This window comes from Equus asinus, chromosome 26 (genome assembly GCF_041296235.1).
Source record: "Equus asinus isolate D_3611 breed Donkey chromosome 26, EquAss-T2T_v2, whole genome shotgun sequence".
NCBI lineage: Eukaryota > Metazoa > Chordata > Mammalia > Perissodactyla > Equidae > Equus > Equus asinus.
In genome coordinates this window covers 35,099,780-35,119,732 of record NC_091815.1, presented here as the reverse complement: position 1 = coordinate 35,119,732, position 19,953 = coordinate 35,099,780, and the positions used below count along the sequence as shown (strand labels likewise).

The 19,953-nt window shown below is 48.8% G+C and overlaps 1 protein-coding gene across 1 annotated transcript; it reads right to left on the bottom strand.

The window, feature by feature from the left end:
• Positions 1-4,628: 4,628 nt before the first annotated feature.
• On the bottom strand, positions 4,629-13,050 carry LOC106822326 (sialic acid-binding Ig-like lectin 8). The gene is made up of 7 exons (XM_014827441.3): positions 12,513-13,050; positions 12,049-12,327; positions 11,782-11,829; positions 10,618-10,875; positions 9,861-9,957; positions 9,421-9,517; positions 4,629-6,355 (listed from the first exon to the last, which is right to left on the bottom strand). Exons 1-7 carry the CDS (start codon positions 12,958-12,960, stop codon positions 6,167-6,169), a joined length of 1,416 nt encoding a protein of 471 aa, XP_014682927.2. The 5' UTR covers positions 12,961-13,050; the 3' UTR covers positions 4,629-6,166.
• Between the last annotated feature and the right edge of the window lie 6,903 nt (positions 13,051-19,953).

Genomic DNA, 19,953 nt, shown 5'->3' with positions numbered 1-19,953 from the left:
TCTCTCTTGAGGTCTTCCAACAGCTGTATAAAACCATAGTGACCCCCTCTGTGAGTGATTAATGCTTTCTTATCAATGATGCCATGAGACCGGCTTTGTTATTCCATCTAATTACGGGGGAAAACCCTGTAAATCGTCCTCACCTCAAGACAGCACTCAGTCCCTAGTTAACACCTGTAGGGGATGAACAGCACAAATCTGAGGATGGCAGCACACCCTGGAAGGTCCTTCATACCCCTGACCGGCATCATTGACCTAGGGTGTTACCAAATCCTTCCCCAAGCTCCTCCCACGCTGTATTGGTGGCTGGTAAATGGTTGGCCGCCCAGAAGGCTCGATCCACCAGGAGGCGCTCGGGAGCCTGAGGCGATCCAGGAGGCGCAGAGCTGATGCTGTCCGTGGTGCTGAAACAGGGTCCTGATTGGAGCTCCTGTACCTCTCACCTCTACAGAAGGGCCTTAGCAGACACTTAAGGTCCCAGTTTGGTGCCAGGAAGACAAAGAGATGGAGATGGATGGAGCCAGGGAGGAGCAGACAGATGTGGGCGGTGCAGCTCTCCTCTCTCTCCTCCCTTTCCCACCACTCCTGTTCACTCTCAGGCACTGTCCCTTCTGTGGATGATGTCTGTCTGCCACACTGGCTGAGCCACAGGGGCAGTGGGAAGTTATTGCTGAGGTTTTCTGTTTACTGGCCTCTGTCTCGCTCCTTGAAATAACTTACTTTATGCCAACCTCACAATTAAAAAAACAAAAACAAACTCTGAATGTGAGGAGGAATGTCACATTTGACAAAGGAGAAAATGGAGTATCAGGGTCAGAAATATCAGACACTACACTTGGATCCCTTTCTCCCGTTCTCTCCACCTGTCTCACTGCACCTGGAAGGAGAGGTCTGTCTCAGGCCTGATGGAGAAGGTAAGTGCTTCTTGGACACTTGTTTCTGGCTCCAATGGATCCCCGCTGCTGGTGGTGTAGGACTCGCCTGAAATAGTCAGAGGGGCTCCCCTTCCATCAGTAGAGGCATGAGACTCCTTAGCTGTCTTGTGTTTCTTGGCCAGGATTTGGGAAATGCTCAGTCTGAGTGTCCTTACTCTGTGAGCTGGGGGACCGAGATGTCCTGCCTCCGTATTGTTCCTCCAGTCCTGGCATCCTAAACCAGCTCACCTTCTTCTTATCACCTTTCAGAATTCTCATTTGGTTGTGTCTCGCACCATTTACAGGATTTATGGTTTTGTGCATAGAGGGGAGAAGCAGGGAACAATGGGTCAATGCCACCTTGTCTGGATTGTAGGTCCAACTGTCAAATTTTAATGTTTTCAACAGACAGGTTGACCCATATGACCCACCCTGACATTATGGTAAATAGAAGTCTGACTCAACTCTCTCTTCTGGAGGTAGGGCAGGTGGAAGGAGTGTTAGGTATCAGCCATTTTTTACACCAGACCAAAATCTCTAATTTGTTTATTTAACCCTCTCCTCCTTCTGGCCCCCAGGAGCCAGGCACTGACTATCCCAAGCCCTGAACTCTCATTGGACTCCCTATGGCACTCAGGGTGCTGGGAGTCCTGGCCCCACACTCACAGGAGACATTGAGCTGGATGGTTTCTGTGATTGCACAAGCTCCAGGAACCTCACGCTTCAGGGTAGTTGATACCAATGGCCATGATTGTGGGGTGATGACCTAAAAATGAGTTGTTTGCCCAGATCCTTTATTTACTGTGTTATAGTGAACAAATCCCTCCATCAAGCCTTATATTGAACTAATTTGCCTGTCATGCAATGAAGGTGGCTCAGCACACAAGGGGATGTCTGTCTTCCCAAGACAGACTGTAGACCTGGTGAGCTTCAGGCAAGGAGATGATGCTGTCCACGATGCTGAACTACGGCCAGATTCTGAGCTCCCAAGTTGCCCAGTCTGAGAGGGGTCTGACCCCTCAAGCATGGGATCTAAGACTTAAGCCAGAAAGACAGCCATATAACCTGGGGTGGTGAGAACATATGGCCTGCCTACAAGAAAAGGATCTGAGGGTAAGAAGAACCTCTCTTCAGTGGGCTGAGGTTCTCTTATACTTCTCTTTGGTTCCGAATCCACCGTTAGGGACGCTTTTGTATGTCTGGCTGTCACTAATTGCCTAAGGGAACTAAGGACAGTGAAGCTATAAGAAAGACTATTAGGCCTAAGATTGAAGAGACCAATGGGGACCTGAAAAGAGAACGATTCCAGGAGAGTATTGGGCCGTATGTAGAGAGGTTGAGAAATGAGTGACAGGAACTCATGGGGGAGGGGCCAGCAATTTCAAAAAGTAATTATTATACTAGTGAGAAGTATTCATAACTCTTGTTTACTGAATGCCAGCCCTTGTGTTCTAGAGGTTAAGATTCAGTGCTCTTACTGCCACACCTCAGGTTTGTGTCCCAGTCAGGGAAACACACCATCTGTCTGTGAGTTGTCATATTGTGGCAGCTGCATGTTGCTGTGAAGCTGAAAGCTATGCCACTGTTATTTCAAATACCAGCAGGGTCACCCATGGTGGATAGTTTTCAGTGGAACTTCCAGACTAACACCAACAAGGAAGAAGGAAATGACTATCCACTTAGGAAAAAATTGGGCATGAAAACCTTATGAAAATCAGCAAAGCATTGTCTTATATAGTGGCAGAGAATAAAAGGATGATGCAAAAGCAGCTGGCAGGTATTCTGTTCTGCTGTACACAGAGTCCCTAGAAGTCACAATCAACTTGATGATACTAACAACAAATGTACTATTATGTTTCAGGAAAATGTTAAAAACATGTTTTCTCAGAAGACCTTGATAGGTGTAATTTATACCTACCAACTAGAATGTTTAGATCTAGATCTTGGAGAAGCCAGTCGACCTCCACTCATTCTTGAATGTTGGTTGAACATCTACTCTGTGCCAAGCATGATCCCACACGTGAGGTTACATGGTGCCTGCGGTACAATCTATAGCATCATCACCACCGGGTCCCCCTCCCCAGAGCCAACAACATTTGATTACCATCTTGGTATGCTGCCTTCTCTTTATTCAGGACACTTGTTTTTTCTCTCATCTTGATCTTATAGGAGGTGTGATTTTATGTCATTCCATTTTATTTATTTTTCTGGGTAATTTCTAGCCTCCTAAATTTCATTCTCATGTTTTTTTAAGAGGATATGTGCTATATTTAGTTAATCTCTCAAATGAGATTGGTCACTTATTTTGTTTCCATATTATCTTGAGTGAAAGTGCTGTAACATCGTTGCCTTTGGAGATGATCAGGTTTTCCAGTTCTTTCTCATTTGGTAACTGGATAAACTTTCCAGAACAAAGATCAGTAGAGCTCACACTCCTGATTAGAACTTTTCAGTTGTCTGCCCCCTCATCTTCTCTAGAATAGTATTGCTCAGCCAGTTTCCCGCCTGAACGTCATTAACAGATGAAGCTCACACAAGAATCCCACACTGTAGGATCCAGGTCCTTTGAGGCCCCTGGAGGAGTTGGGAGAAGTAACCAAAGTCTGGCTGTTAGTAGGAAGAAAGTGCAAGGATATATGACCAAAAAATGAAGATTTATTTTCCCACAGTGTCACTTCTCTCCAGTCATCTCCTTCTCAACTTCCTCAAACGAAGCATGAAATGAGAATATAGAGTTGTGAAATGTCAATATGGGGTTTCTCTATTCACCACATCCTCCTAGTTTTCTGAGGAGGAACCGGCCAAATGCTCCAGGCTTATAAAGCAATATGTTGATCATAAGCGACAGAATCCTTAGTTGATCCCAGTAAAGGAGAAATTTATGAGAAGATTCTGAGGTCTTCCACATCATTAAAGAAGAGCAAAACCACCTGCTGGGAAAGATAGTCCTCCTGAGTCCGTCCTACTCCTCCAGGTCTTGCTGAGTCTTGCTGAACAAAACATGATGCTGTGACTGCTCCTCCCCTGGCCGAGTTCTCAGGGCTGCGTTTGCAGAGCAACCTTCAGGGATGACGTCATGTCTCCCTCCAGGACAAGAGCAGCCTCGCTTCCTGCTGGCTATGAAAGTGGTAGATTCTGAATTTAATTGTCTTTGCCTCCTGGGGACCGATTGACCTGACTCAGAGCTTTCTCTGGGACTCATCTTAACCACAAAATTTTCTGAACTGCTCTGAGAGTCAAAATAAACCCAGTCTTTGCCCCCATGGGCTCACCATCTAGTAGGGTGGGGAACATTGAAGGTGCTATTGTAGGAAACATCAGGACAGTTATGAAAATGCTGGGGTTGGAACAAAGACCTGGGCTGGAGATAGAGAGTTTGCAAGCAACAGCATCACATTTTTTAACTTCTAAAATATCTATTGGGAGCTTATTATTGTCAGACATTTTTCTTGGTGTACAAAGTACACAAAAATACAGCCAGTGTTCATTATCGGGACCGTTGAGTCCCCTGATGTCCCCACTGTCCATCTCCTGTCCCCGCCTTCCTCCTGAGCTCCAGACCATCCATCTTTCTAGCTGCCTGCTGGATTTTGGTCTCCATGAGGATGTCCCAGAGACCCTCATGCTCCCAACATGTAACTCTGACCTCACTGTCTCCCCCCAAGCCCTACTTCCCAACAATTGAGAGGAATGAAAACACATCTGGACACAATCTTGTACAATTATGTTCACAGAAGCTTTATTCATAATCATGAAATACTGGAAAGAAACCAAATGTGCATGAACAGAAAAATGGGTAAAAAAGTTGTGATACATTGAATACTACTCAGCAATAAAGGAACAAAATACTGAAATGCACAACAGCATTGAGGAATCTGAAAAAAAAGGCAACACAGAGTGAACAAACCACATGAGTATATACCGCATGATTCCAATTACATAAACCAATTATATAATTTATAAGATCAGTTTTTTCCAAGCCTTGATCCATTTTTTCGACCACATTTGTCAAGAAGTCGTCCTTTTCCCAGTTGAATAGAATGGGTGCTGCTCAGTGCACCATGTGTAATGTGCTGGTCTATTTATGGACTCTGTTCTGCCACACCACACTCTTGATTACTCCACTTTATAGTAAAGTCTGACTTCTCCAACTGTGTTCTTATTTTTGGGAATATTTCGCTATTTTAGGTCTTTACATTTCCATACATTTTAGAATCAAATTGTCAAATTATGTATGTACACACACACACACATATATATGCTTATACATCCAGATATAAGCTTATTTACATCCATATATATATGTTTGTTGACTGGTATTATTTTAAATCAGTGTGGACAAAACTGGCATGTTAGCAATATTCTGTCTTCCAATCCATGAACACGTTATATTTCTTCATTCATTTGAATCTCCCTTAACTTCTGTCAGCAATATTCTGTATTTTTCAGAAGCATTGCATATTTAAATAAAAAAGCTTTCCTTAGTACTTTATGGGTTTTGGTGCTGTTATAAATGGGCTGGGGTCCATTTACAGGGAATTTTTAATGCCCCATCAATCCTTTGATTTCTTTCCATCAGGCTACTCTATGCAGTGGCTGCTGTGATGCATTCCTTTCTTTGGGTGGGTGCTGTAGAGGATTTTGGGATCATGCAGTTTCATTCATCAGATGGTCATGTGACCATTTGGGAACCTTCCTCACTGGTTTGGTTCGTCTCCACAGGTTGTGATGATGAGCTGCTGTTTGACTTTCCCATCTCAACCCAGAGTCTGCCTCTTGAGCTCGGCTCTCAAGGACAGAAGCAGATGAAGGTCCAGCGGGAGGACATTTCAGCAGGAGGGACCTCAGGATGCAAGGTCTGAGGTCTGATGCTAGTCCTCTCCTGAGTCAGGAGAGATCCCCAGCAGATCCCTCTGTCCAAATCACAGGGATCCAGCATGTGTTCTGCATCCACTTTGTGGCAGGTGCTCTGATAGGACTTTACTCCCAGAATTCTCACTACAGACTTCCAGGTAGAGCTTCTCATGCGTGTTTCACAGAACAAGAAACCGAGACACAGAGAGAGGGTTGGTCTGTCACTTACTTAGTAAAGGTGGAGAGTGTGGATTCTAATTCAAAACTCTTTAGTTCCAAAGGCTCTGCTGTTTACACCATTTAGCGGGCATTTAAATCTGCAGGCATCAGTCTGTGATTTTTTTCTTTGGCCTCAAGGACCGTGGTCTCTGAAGCCAGGGCAGGGGCTCTGCAACTGCTCACTTGTGGATCTTGATCTCGGAGTACTCACCACCAGTGGCCTCCTGTTCCTGCGGGTCCTGAGGCTTCATCCCAAGAAAGCTGAGGTTTGCATAAAATAGCTCTTCTTCCTCCCCTGAGTAGGGGGCAGCCACCTCTGGGGGAGGGTGTTTTGAGACGCTGCCTGCCCGGGATTCAATCACAGAACCCTGAGTGGAGGGAGAGAGAAGGGAGTCAGAACAGAACGTGAGGCACAGGATCAAGCAGAAAGTGTCCAGGAGGGAGGCCCATGAATTCCCTCATCCATCCATCCCATACACATTTTTGTCGAGATCTCCTTGATTCATGCTTTCTTTAAATATTCAATACTTAGTGAGCACATTATTTGGCGCTTGCTAATCTCATTAACTTCCTACAACAACCTCATAAGGAAGATATTATTATTGTCTCCATTTTATAAATATTAAAGCTGAGGTTGAACCAAGTAAGCACTATGCTCAAAGTCGCTGGTGAAACCAGCATCCAAACCAGTTCTTTCTAACCCCACAGCCTGAGGGCCCCTGTGTGTGAGGCCCTGAGCTGGGTGCTAGACATACTGTGATGGACACAGAAGACACAGGCCCTGACCTCTTGCAGCTTATTCTTTATTTGAAGGAGGCAGAAGAAAGTGAGTTAAACAAATCTCTAATCGTGAATCAAGATATGATAGACAGGAACACAGTAAATGAGATGGTTTCAGGGCCTTGATTCAGGCATGGCACCTGCCCATGGGAAGAGTTTCGTGGGAGGACAAGTCAGTCAAAGAAGTTACAGCCCTGTGGTAGGCAGAATGACATCCCTGCAGGATGTGCATGCCCTAATCTCCTGGAACCTGTGAATGTGTTGCTCACATGAAAAAAAGGACTTTCAAGATGGAGTTAAGTTAAGAATATTGAGATTGGGACATCCTCCTGGATTATTTGGGTGGGCCCAATGTAATCACAAGGGTCTTGACAAGGGAAGGAAGGAGGCAAAGAGAGATCTGAAGATACTGTGGTTCTGGCCTTGAAGATGGGGGAAGGAGCCATGAACCATGGAATGCAGGCGCCCTCTAGAGGCTGGAAAAGGCAAAAAAATGCATTTTCCCCTGGAGCCTCCAGAAGAAACGCAGCCCTGCCTGCCAACGCCTTCATTTCAGCCCAGTGAAACCCATTTTGGACTTGTGACCTCCAGAACTGTAAGATGATAAATTTATGTTTCTGGAAGCCACTAAATTTGTGTTAATTCATTACAGTGGGAACACGAAGCTAATACAGACTCACACAGTCGAGAATGACAGGTGCTGCCTGGGGAGCATCCTTCTTTGCTGCTCCCTTGACAAGAGAACGCTTCACCAGAATTGTTAACGTTTGTGCTCCTCCAAGTCTCTCTTGATTATCCAGATTAAGATTCATACACACACACAACCACTTCCCCACACTGCTATTATCCAGCACACCAGTGACCTCTGCTAGTGAAATCCAAATGGCCATCTTCAGTCCTCACCTCTCTGGACTCTGCAGCAGCAGGTGACTCTGTTGCATGTCTTCCCTGAATGAAAGCCCTTCTCTACTTAACTACAAGATATCACACTTTCCTGGTCTGTCGACCTCACTGGCAGCCTCATTCCTAGTTGCTCCCTAACCAAAAGGGGAGGGGAGAGTAAGAGAGGAGGGAGGAACAGCCCGTGCAAAGACCCAGAGGCAGAAGTAACTTTGCTCTGCTTGATGATGATGAAAAGTCCAGTGTGGGTGGAGAAAAGACGGGAGGCGGGAGGAGTGGTCGGAAGAGAACTGGACCGCAGGGCGGGGATCAGGGTGAGGCAAGGGAGGCAGTCATTCACAATGCAAATCTAAAAGGGGAGCCAAAACCTTGGTAACTGGTATAAATGAGATTTTCATGCAATATTTTTAAAATCAAAATGAATGTAAAAAGATCTTATGGAAAACAGAATATCAAAAATTTCAATAAGCTAGGATTGGTTAGAGTGCCCTTCTGAACCAGTTGGAACCTGAGCCAGAAGAAAAACTGTGTCCTCCTATATATGTGTTTTTAATTTTAGTGATCACTTTTTCCAGAACATTAAAATAATAGAAATATTACTGAAAATTTGAAACATGATTTAAGATTAAAGTTTAAGTTTAAGATATTAAAGGGTTTGTGTATACCCAAACCAGAATTTATTATAATTTTGCTTTCCTGACTTTACTGGAAATGAAAGCAGAGAAAATATTTTCAAAACATTCTTCTCTGCCTCTGCTTTTCCTATGATGGAGAAATGATTTTAAATAACTATTAACTAACTTCACTCTACTGATTCTACCATTAGTTAGATTTTTGATATTTTGCTTATCATGGATTTTTTTCATTACTTGTGATTTTTTTAAAATAGTGTACTAAAATATTATTTATCTCAGTTGCTGAGGTTTCTGGTATCCCCTCAAGTTTTGCATCTGAGGAGAGTGCCTCACTCTCCTCACCCAAACCCCAGCCCTTCTGGAGAGGTAGGAACTGAGAGGCTGGAAGACGCAGGGCTCAAGGATGAGGAGTTTGAGCTTCATTCTCTAGGTCAGAGGTCAGCAAACTACAGCCCGTGGGTCAAGTCCAGCCCACTGTCTGTGTTTGTAAATAAAGTTTTATTGGAACACAGCCTCACTCAGTTATTTACATATAGTCTCTGGCTGCTTTCACACTGCAAATCAGAGTTGAGTTGCTGTAACAGAGAGTGTCAGGCCAACAAAGCTAAAAATGTCTACCATCTGACCCTTGTTAGAAGAATTTTGCCAGCCTCTGCTCTAGACAATGGGGGCGAACATATATTCAAACGCAGAGCAGCTGGACAACGGTGACTTCTAGACGGTCGCTCTGTGTAGGGCAAAGGAGGTGAAAGACAGAGAAATGAGGGGTCCAAGAAAGAGATCCTGAAGCCTCTGCAATGACAGGAGTCAAGATGGAGAGAGGGAGACTGATGCTTGCTGCTCGTAGAAAGAAAAATGGACAAGATGTGGTCAATTTTTGGCTGTGGCAAAAGAAAAGGAGGATAGAGAGAAGGTGCCTCCTCTGCACCTGGCCTGAAGGAAAGAGGAGAAAACTGTCCTGCTGTCATCAAGATGGGTAATCCAGCATGGGAGGATGAAGAGGAGGTGATGAGGAATGCATCTTTGGCCATGCTGAGTAGGACAATCAAATGCAGGGCACCATCTTGGAGGAGGTATCCATGCAGGATGCTGGATGGGGAGATGCCCAGGTCACACACCTGACAGACTGAGCTGGTGACAGCGATGGTACCCTCCATGGCCATGTCCCCCACGCCTGCTGCTGGCCTTGTTGCCTTCTTCTTGTGGCGCCTCACTCTGAGTGAAGAGACCAGAGAGACTTTCTGTCAGAGCAGCTCAGGGTGCAGTGGGCAGACTGACCCCCTCCTCTGTTCTCTCTGAAGGGGCAGGATGGGTGACTGAGGTAGAAAAGGAGTGGTTTTGACCCAGAGACCTCAAGGTTGAGAGTACAGGCTCCCCCATCCTGGGCAGTGGGGCCAAGGGCTTATGACAGACTGGCCCAGGTGCCAGGGACCTCCTCCTGCCCTTGCTTCAGGCTCTTGACCCACCCAGGTCCCTCTGGCTCTGGGCTCAGGGATTCCATGGCTGCCTGCCCTTCCCACCCCAGGGCTCTCCCTCCCTCCCCAGGGTCACTGCTCACATGATGACGATGATGCAGAAGGACAGGAAGAGCAGGGCTGTAGCACCTGCTCCACTGATGGCCCCCAGTGCCGCTCCTGATGAAGGACACGCTTTTCCTGCAGACAGATTGGATTATTGGTGATTCCCTTATGGGAACTCGGTCTCTTCTTCTCCCACTCCACGTAGGTCCCTAGACTTCTGTGTTGAGGCCACTTTGCCAGATGCAAAAAAAGGGTCATGGAACTGGGGGCAGGTGGAGGGGCAGGGTTAGAGTGAGGAGAGTGAGGCATACAAGAGCAGGTTTGCAGCCTGACTTTATTTAAAATGGTGATATTTTGTTCATCATGGCATTTATTTTGCATTCATTTTATTTTTTAAAAACTATTGCATTGTAATATTGCTCCTTTTGATTCTGGAGGATTTTTTGGCTTCTCCTTAAATTTTGTGCCCATGGTAAAAGCCTCACTCTCCTGAGACTTGTTCAACCTGCAAAGAAAGGGCCTCGTGTCCCCAGACACACCTGTCCAGGCCCCAGCCCCTCTCCTCCAACACCCACCTCTTTCGCTGGCCTTTCCCTCCCAGCCCTCACCCCACGCCACACCCCTGGCCTGGAAGGAAGTGGACAGTGACACTCTGAGTCCAGGAAAATTCAGGCCTCACAGCAGAGCACAGACCAGAGTTGAGCTCTGTTGAAGCTCAGGGGGCTGCTCAGTGGACTGTGAGGGTGGGTGTTGTCTCCTCCTCCAGCCCTCCTCCCAACCCGCCGGTGCACTCACTCTGCACAGAGAGGCTCAGGGAGATGTGCAGGGAGCCCTGAGGGTGCTGAGCTTGGCAGGTGAATTTGCCTTCGTGACTTGACTCCACCTGGGGCAGCTCCAGGACCCCGAGGTTCAAGGACTGTGAGGGGCTCAGGGTCTGGCTCCCACGGGCCCAGCTCAGCCTGGCAGGGGGGTTGCTGTCAGCAACACAGACCAGGCGCAGGGACTGGCCCTCCTGGACTGAAAGAGATGAGCCATTCTCCAGGGTTGTGGGTGCTGGGAAGAAGAGAGAGAGGGTCAGAGCCACAAAGAGGTGGAGATAAAGAGGAAGGATACAGACAGAGACTGGATGAGGACAGACACAGAGATGTAAGCGGAAGTTCAGGAAAACACACACTTTCATCCCTCACGGGTGGGAATGTAAACTTATTCTCCCTCTGAAAAGAACCACTTGGTGAAATCTCTTGAAATTGGAAAGAATATAGGAAGCAGCTATATTTTGCTTATAGGAATCTTTCCCACAGACATGTTTGCGAAAGGAGACACAGGCTTGTTCATTGCAGTGTTTCTGCCAGTAGAATAAAATTAATGTCATGATTTTCCATTAACAGAAGATGCGTGCAAACTCAGAATCCATCCAGACGATGGAATACTGCACAGTCGTGGGGAAGAATGAGGACAACTGGGCTACTGATATCAAAGGACAACTTAGATCCTTTATGTGAATAAACCAAGGCTCAGAGCATTGTATGGACACTGATCTCTTCCCTATAGGGGACTGGGCATCAGGAGGACAGACTCTGCTGTACGTTATGAATTTTGGACCGTGTGAATATATTACCTATTCAAAGGTACTTAAGTAAGCAATTGTTGGAGAAAATAAAAAGACAAGGCTGGAACAGTCACCAAAAGACTGATGATTAGGGGTCTCCAGAGGTGGGATCTGCCATGTGAATTGCCCTTTTTCCCTTGTGGAGCTGAGGGGATTGGAGAAGGCTGAGGGCAGTGAGGGGCCGATGGGGACAGCTTCTCAGAGGCCATGGGGGCTAAGGATGGGAGGGACCACTGGGTTCACCCACAAGCCGGTCACTGGGGTGAATCCAGGGTGAGGCAGGGACCTGGCCTTGCCCTGAGCTGGAAGAGGTCCTGCTCCCTACAGCCCGGGAGGGGGCTCCTTCCTACCTGTGCTGTTTCCAAGGAAGATGGTTACGGTCAAGTTCTGCGGAGGGTCTGGGAGAGAAAGACACTCGTCGGTGTTGAGGGCTGGGTAGACATGGGCCCTTGTCCCCAGGAGCTGCAAATATGGGGGAAGGATAGAGGCGGGCCACCTCCTGACCCCCTCCCAGCCTGGATTCTGCGACCCCACACCAGTGTCTGAGGCCATCATACCTCCATCCCCACTGCCCTCAGGATCACATCAGGAATGGGGCATCCTGGCCCAGCACTCACAGGACACGTCGAGGAGGACAGTCCTTGTCCTGGTCACTCCAGCCCCAGGCAAGTTAACCTGACATGCGAGGCTGGTGCCATGGTCCTGAGGCCGTGGGGTGAGGGTGAGAACCGAGGAGCGTCGGGTCCTGGGGCCCAAGGTGGTGACGGCTGATGTCATCCAGGAGAAGATGGGGGGTGTCCCCTGCTCACAGGCCCAGGGCACAGAGCAAGTCAGATTCGTGGGGTGCCCAGAATGCAGGGTCTCCGGGATGAGAATGTCAGGTAAGTGGGTCAGGGCTGGCGGGAGAGAGGGAGATGTGGGGATCAGGATGAAGGGTCTGAGGTGCAGTCCTGAGAAAAGCCTCCAGCTTTGGTCCAACTCCTCTCTCTAAACTCTGACACTCTTTACCCCCAACACCTCCCAGGAGTGAGGTCTTATCCCAGTACTTCCGCTGAGGCCTCTCCTGGAGCCCTCTCCTTACCTATCACATGCACAGAGAGATAGTCTTCTATGTAATTCCATTTTGCTTTTCCTCTCTCAACTCGATAAAAGTATGTTCTGTTGTCCGTCCTCCTGGCATCTCTGATGTCCAGGGAGCAGTTGTAGGTATGGGGGCTCCCAAGGAGGTGGAATCGGCCCTGGGTCTCCTCCTGCACTTTTCTATCTGGGTCATCTGTGGCCACAGGAGCGTCCTGGTTCGTTTTGGCCCCTTCCCAGAACCAGTAGCCATGAGCTGGGGTAGATTCAGTCCAGCCATCCTTGGGATAAGAGAAGGAGCAGGGTACTCGCACACACAGACCCTCCGGCACCTCCACCGTCCTCTGTACTTGCAGCTGGTAAGTCTGGTAATATTTCCAGGGCTCTCTATGGCCCTCAGCCCCCTCCCTCCACCAGAGCATGGCCATCAGCAGCAGCAGCAGCAGCAGCATGTCTGGGGTTGGAGACGCCAAATTTCCCGACAAAAGTTGTTTCTCAGGGTTCTCTCTCAGAAACTAAAAGTTCAAGATTTAGAGGAGGCTCCAACAGGAAGCTGAGGGTGGGGGCAGAACAGTGACCCTCCTCAGAGGAGGAAGTTCACCCCAGACACTGTGGGGACTGGGACAGGCCCTATAGTCAACCATCCTCCACCCACGTCCAATCCTGGGGACCCTGGACCAGGGAGGGTGAGAGCCTCACCCAAATTCACACTCCACGCAGGGCCCTAGCCCTGTCTCTTGCCTCCCTGTGGATGTTCTTCCCCTTGGAGGGTCATTTTCTGCAAAGTGAAATATGTTTCCTCTGGTCAAACTTGTTGAATCACAGGCTGTGGCTGTCTGTGGAGGTTGGTCTGGCCAAGGGTTGGACTCAGCGACACAGGAGATGTGGGAGGCTGACTGTCCTCACTTCCTGAGAATCCAAATGACGGGCGTCCCTTCCCTGCTCATGAGGTCTCACACCAACCCCAGACGCTGCCCTGAGATTCAGTGTCCAGTGGGGAGACAATAGGTGTCCCAGCACCAGAACCTCCCTGTTACGGGGACACATGGAGACACGTGAAGTAGACACGTAGTGAGGAACGCCAGCCTGGGGGTCCTCCACCCTCAGGGACGGTGAGGATTTTGTGAGAGAAGAGGCATGCACTTTAATTCACCGAGTTTATTTTCAGTGACCACGGGGTGGGCAGAGGTGGTGGGAATTCTGGGAGGTGGTGCCTCCTCAGACCCATGTTGGTTTCCTTGAGACTATTTTGGGGGAAACGTAAGACACATACACAGAAGTGCCCCCACAAGCTCAGTGGTTCACCACAAAATGAACACACTCAAGGTATAGAACATGGGGAGCACCCAGGACCTCCCCCTTGGTCCTCCTCCATATCGTGAATGCCTACTCCCTCGGAGGAGCCCCAACTTCACTGTGAAGCCAATTGTTTCCTTGCTTTTCTCTGTAGTTTTATCATCTGAGCATGCTGTCCTTAATACTATGGCTTTGTGCATGCTTTTTTTTAAAGACTTTGTATACATGGAAAAAATCACAGTGTTTTCTTCTATTCAACTTCATGAATCTGTCCAACCTATATTATTCCATTCCCAGAACTATTACCCAACCCCCTGAGTAGAGTCAGCGCTGTGATCATGGAGAAGGAAGGTACAGGGTGTGAGCACGCATAAGTCCTCCCACACCATCACCATTTCCTGAATTTTCAGCTGGAATCTCATCCTGCAGCCCTCCCCCTCTCCTGGGCCCCCCTGTCCTGGCCACTCACTCTCTCCTTGCAGGAGCAGTTGCAGAATCTGTGATCAGAAGGGCTTAGTCATGCCCAGCCTGTTCCCCGTGGTCCCCAATTTGCAAAAAATAGCATAAAAATGGGAAGGAGAGACATGGGGAAGCCACCGAGAATCTAACTCTGTGCAAAAGAGGAACTTACGACTTACACGCCATCAACGCTGTGGGGCCAGCTAGCTCCACTTCTCCAATTTACAGAAGAAGACACAAAGGTCCAAGAGTGGGCAAGTGAGTTGCACAAATCACACGGGTGCTTTGTCTCATATACCACCGTCTGCACTCGGAGCCCCTTCATCAATCTTTGCCCCGGATTCATTGGGCTGGGAGACTGGCAGCTTATCTTAATTTGAGAGAGAAGAATTGCCGACTCTTCTCATGAAGTCAGGAAGGAGACTTCCTTCACTCATTCATTCAACCAATCAACAACCTTGTACCTTCAGGGAGGGTGCCTTCAGTAAATGGGTGAATATGACAGATCTAGCTCTTGCTTTTGAGGAGAGCAGCATCTGGTTGGGAGACAGACAAGTTGCCTGACGATTCTAGTACCATAGGGTAGGTGACTGTGATGGGAAAGCACTGGCTGGGGTGAGTGGTGCTCTTGCTCTTCTGGACTGGAAGGTGAGTTTTCAGGGAGGAATGGGTCAAGTAGACATGGTAGGGACACTGAGGCAATCACCAGGGTTATGACTTCCACAGGTGGTCATGTTACCCTGGAAATCTCTGGACTCTCAGGTAGTATGTTTTGAATTCCACTCGCTCCCCCACTGTGCTGGAGGTCTTCCGCCATCTACCAAGTTCTGTGCTCTGATTGTGACCAACCCCACCTCTGCCCTGGCAGGGGTCAGGCCTTCACCCATAGGAGCACTCTCTTTGCCTTACTTGGCTCCTGCGGATCCCCAGGAGAGGGCGGTGATGCTGTCCGCGGTGCTGATTCAGAGGTGAGTGCTGACTTTGGAGATGTCTGCAGCTCATTGGAGGGGACTGACCATACAGCACAGGGACCTTATGTCTGGACTCAGGAATGTCAGGGTGTCAGATGTGCTGGGAAGACTCAGGTCTACCTAGAAGGAGGGAGTCAGGGGAGGGGAAAACCTCTGCTGCTTCTCCTTGTCCTTCTGTCCACCCCAGGGAATGTCATGTGGATGATGCCAGGCTGTTGCCACCGGTCCAAGGGCAGGGAAGGAAGGTTCGGGGCTGCCCCTTTACTTGTCTGTTCCCATTTAACTTTCCCCACATCCCTGACAGAGGTAATCTCCCTCATCAGATAGAGGAGGCCACTGACACCAAGACAGGCGAGTAGCTGAAGGAACTGGAATCCAAAGACGACCCCAAGCAATTCTTCCCTTCCTTTATAAACATGTGTCACAATCATGACATTCCTTTGGTTGCAAGAAGGAGATTTTATTATTTTCTCCTCTTCTTGAACCTGGACTGGACCCAAGACTGCTTTGACCCATAGAATGTGGAGGGCACGATGTTCTGAGACTCATATGGCTCAGACATTAAGAAGGCCTGGCAGCTTCCACTCAGGAATCGTGGATGTCTGAGCATCTGTGTAAGCAATGCAGGGGACTCTGATGGAAAGATATTCTACAGAGAGGAATCCTGAGGGATCAGAACTCCAGTCCCAGTCACTGCCATCCCAACCTGACTGTTTGAAACAGCCAAAAGCAAAACTAGGAGAGAAACAGCCAACCCGGCTCTGGCCACTTTACAGAACCATGAGATAGAATAAGAAGATTGTTTGGTGCACTGAGTTTTAGGGTGGTTTGATGTGTAGTAGTAGATAAGCAACGCAGTAATGCACACAAATCATATCTAACAGGGAAAAGGTAAAGTAGGAGGTTCACCTGCCTGATGAATTTTTCCACATATTACATATAAAAAATGACTTTTAAACAGTGACTTGAAGGCTTCAGTGAAGATACCCATGGAGGCTTTGCCAGGCTGGAACTACATTTCCTAGAATCCCCTTCTCTATTTGCTTCCAGGTTAAAGTTGGCCCCAAGAGAAAGAAGACGTTGACAGCAGCCACCAAGCTCTAAGGATCGGTGGAGGGGCAGGTACTATTGCAGCCCTCACAGATCACTGCTATCTGTTGGCTCACCTTGCTGGCGTGAATTAACAGCTGCTCAACTGCTGAGAGGCAAGGAAAGTGTCAGAGAAAGCCAATGGCTGGACTTCAAGGGGCAAGGACCATCAAGCCTTGGTACATGGATTGATGATCCAAGTAGACACAGATGGTCAGGGAGACATTTACAGTGACGTGCAAAGGATCCAGGAAAATAACACCTCTAGTATTTCTCTCCTAGGAGACCTTGTCCCAGATCTCTTTGACCTGATGATGAGGGTCACCTGCTTATTCAGAGAAGCCCCATCTTCCCCAGGGAAAAGGGCAGGAAATGGTCCATTTCATTCCTCAGAATGGTCAATCCCAGCTATGAGTGTGTATTCTGTCTGTGTACATAAGCTGAACATTGACCTCCTAGGCCAGTGTTATGAGTAATTTTATGTGTTGATTTGTCTTGGTCATGGGATTCCCATAGTAGACATTCCTTGTGGGTGTGTCTGTGAGGGTGTTTCCACATGAGATTATCATTTCAATCAGTGGACTCAGTAAAGTAGATGGTCCTCTCCAATTAGGGTGGGCTTCATCTAATCCGTTGAGGACCTGAATAGAACAAAAAGCAGAGGAAGAGAGGATTCATTCCCTTCCTGCCTGCCTGCTGAGCTGGGAGATCTGTCTTCTCCTGCCCTCAGACTGATTTGCACCATCAGCTCCTCCGGGTCTCAGGCCTTCGGACTCACACTGAAATTACAGCACTGCCTTTCCTGGGTCTCCAGCTTTTGGGTAAAAGATGGTGGGGTTTCTCAGCTTCCATAATTGTGTGAGCCAATTCCTCCTAATAAATACCCATCTGCTTCTGTTTCTCTAGAGAACCCGGATGAGTACAGCCAAGAAGAGGACAGACAAAGCAAGGTCTCTTGTGTTGTGTTTCTTACTTTCTCATATTTCCATGAGAAATAGATGCCACAGAAGAGTTCAAAGCTGGAAAGCCAGGAAGTAAAATCATAAGATTTGTATTTTCAGGTGCCCCCTCTGGCTGCTCTGAAGGGAGCAGGTTGAAGGGCTAGCTGGAGAGGAGCCAGGTGAGCAAGACGGAAGTCTGGGGCCACTGCTCATCCGGTACTGTTGTTGATGAGGATTGCTGTCACACACACAGCATAACCCTGCTTCATGTTTGTAGCCCCTGAAAATGTTGGGCTTCACTTTGCCCACAGTGGGTGATAAATAAACGCTTGTGGAATGCGTACCATTAAAAGTGCAATTTTTGAGGGAAAAGTGATGAATACGTTAAAAAATAGTAACCAAGTTTTAAGTTAAAAACTGTATAGTGTTAACAAGTTAACTCTTGAGCGGTAGGAAGACAAGGACCTGAAGGCTCACCTCTCCCTCAAACTGCTAAAATAGGGACCAGAGGGAACAGGGATGGGAGGGGAGTTGTGTATTTTGGGAGAGGAGTCAGGTGGAAAATGAAGGAGCAGTAGTAGGCAGTGAGGGCTGGGCGTTTCCAGAGAGAAGCTGACAGCGATGTCACCACATCTATCCCTCTTGGCTCCATGTCAACACCTCAGTCCCGTCTTGAGAAGGAGGGATCCTCAGTCAGCCTTCTCAGCTCTGCTCCCAGGGAACCTCGACACCTGCAGAGCCACCAGGGCTCTCAGATGAGCACATCAGCCACATTAACTCTGACTCCAGTCAGGGCAAGACAGCTCAGCCCCACGTGGAACTCAGGGGCCAATCACTGGACTTCCCAGGAAAGGGACAGGCCTGCTCACCTGGTGTGGTAGATCCAGGTGAGGCCATAGGTGAGGAGGAAGCCAGCCCTCCTGAGGGCCCCTGATCAGAGTGAGGACCAAGGAACAGAAACCCCGCTGCTCCAGGCAAGAGGCTGGTGCTGTCCGTGGTGCTGAACCGGGGCCCGGTTCTGAGCTCATAAATGACCCAACTCTGAGAGGGATCTGACCTCTTAAAATGGGATTCAAGAGTCAGGCTACGAAAGCAGCCATATAACCTACAGGGGTGAAAACATACGGTCTGCCTAGGAGGAAAGGATTTGGGGACAAGAAGAACTTTGTGTTTATTTGTCGACTGTCCAGTTCCCAGGGCACAGAGCAGGTCAGGTTCCTGGACTGGCCAGACTCCAGGGTCCCTGGGATCAGGGTGTCAGGTGTCTGCGTGAGAGCTGAGGAAGAGAGAGGGAGACAGGGCTTAGGAGTTAGAGTCTGAAAAGCAGCCCTGAGAGAAACCTCAGGCTTTGCCTAGCTCCTCCCTCAGGGTGCCGACTTGCTGTACCCCCAGCCCTCTCCCAGCTCCATCCCCGCTCTGGCTCGGGACCCCCCTATCTTTTCCCTGTGTCAGTTCCCGCAGACAGCCCCTTCCCCTCCACGTGTATGAAAGCTGGTTTTTTCTGTAAGAATTTCTCACATAATACCCTCTCTCCACCTGAAAAAAGTATGTTTCATTGTCCCTCTTCCTGGCGTCCCTGATCATGAGGGAGCAATTGTAGGGTGGGGGTGTCCCCAAGGAGGTAGAATCAGACCTGGGTCTCCTTCTGAACTTCACGATCTGGCTTGTACGTGGCCACAGGAGCATCCTGGTATATTTTGGCCCCTTCCTGGAACCCTAGCCATGAGCTGGGGTGGAGTCATTCCAGCCAACCTGGGGGTGGGAGAAGGAGCAGGGCATGTGCAGGGACAGGCCCTCCTGCACAGTCAACAACCCCTGCACCTGCAGTGAGTGATCCTCGCAGGGTTCCCTCTGGCCCTTGGCCCCCTCCATCCGCAAGAGCAGGGCCAGCAGCAGCAGCAGCATGTCTGGAGTTGGCGGTGCCAGGTTCCCTGGGAAAGTCCACTTCTCTCTCAGGAACTGAAAGTTGCAACATTTAGAGAAGACTCCAACAGAAATCTGAGGGTAAAGTCAGAACAGTGACCCTCCTCAGAGGAGGAAGTTCACCCCCAGACACTATCAGGGCAGGGACAGACCTTGGAGTCAACCATCCTCTTCCGATATCCACTCCTGTGGACCCTGGACCAAGGAGGGTGAGAGCCTCACCTAAATTCACATCCCATGCAGGGCCTGAGCCCCATCTCCTGCCTCCTTGTCAATGTCCTTCCCCTCTGGTGGTCATTTTCTGCAAAGTGAAAACAGATCCCTTCTGGCCAGACCTCCTGAGTCACAGGCTGTAGATGTCTGTGGAGGTCAGTCCAGTCAGGAGAAAGACTCAAGGACAGGAGTTATGAAGGAGGCTGACTGTCCTCCCTCCTTCAGCATCCACAGGGAGAGCATCACCTCTCTGCTCACGAGGTCACACACCAGCCCTGGACGCTGCCCTGAGAGTCACTGTCCAGAGGGGAGATAACAGGTCTCCCAGCACTTAGAGCTCCCTCTCATAGCAGCTGAGATGGAGGACACACAGGCAGGATGGGGCGTCCCTCTCCCCCCAGGTGGGCAGTTCAGTCTCAGGAGGAGTCAGCAGAGGGAACACTCAGGCGATGGAGGCCAGTGATCCATATGTTAACAGAAGCCGAGGACATGAAGGGAAGCCCAGCTCTCAGGACGCCTGGGGAACTGAGGCTGCGCTTCTCTGCACAGTGGG

What these genes read in the sequence shown, in the direction of transcription:
- LOC106822326 (XM_014827441.3), bottom strand. Translation starts at nt 12,960, where the DNA reads ATGCTGCTGCTGCTGCTGCTGCTGATGGCCATGCTCTGGTGGAGGGAG. An exon ending in TGTCCTCCTCGACGTGTCCT is followed by an intron (nt 11,830 to 12,048) that starts GTGAGTGCTGGG and finishes TTTCTCTCCCAG; the next exon opens with ACCCTCCGCAGAACTTGACC. An exon ending in TTCTGCATCATCGTCATCAT is followed by an intron (nt 9,518 to 9,860) that starts GTGAGCAGTGAC and finishes CTCTTCACTCAG; the next exon opens with AGTGAGGCGCCACAAGAAGA.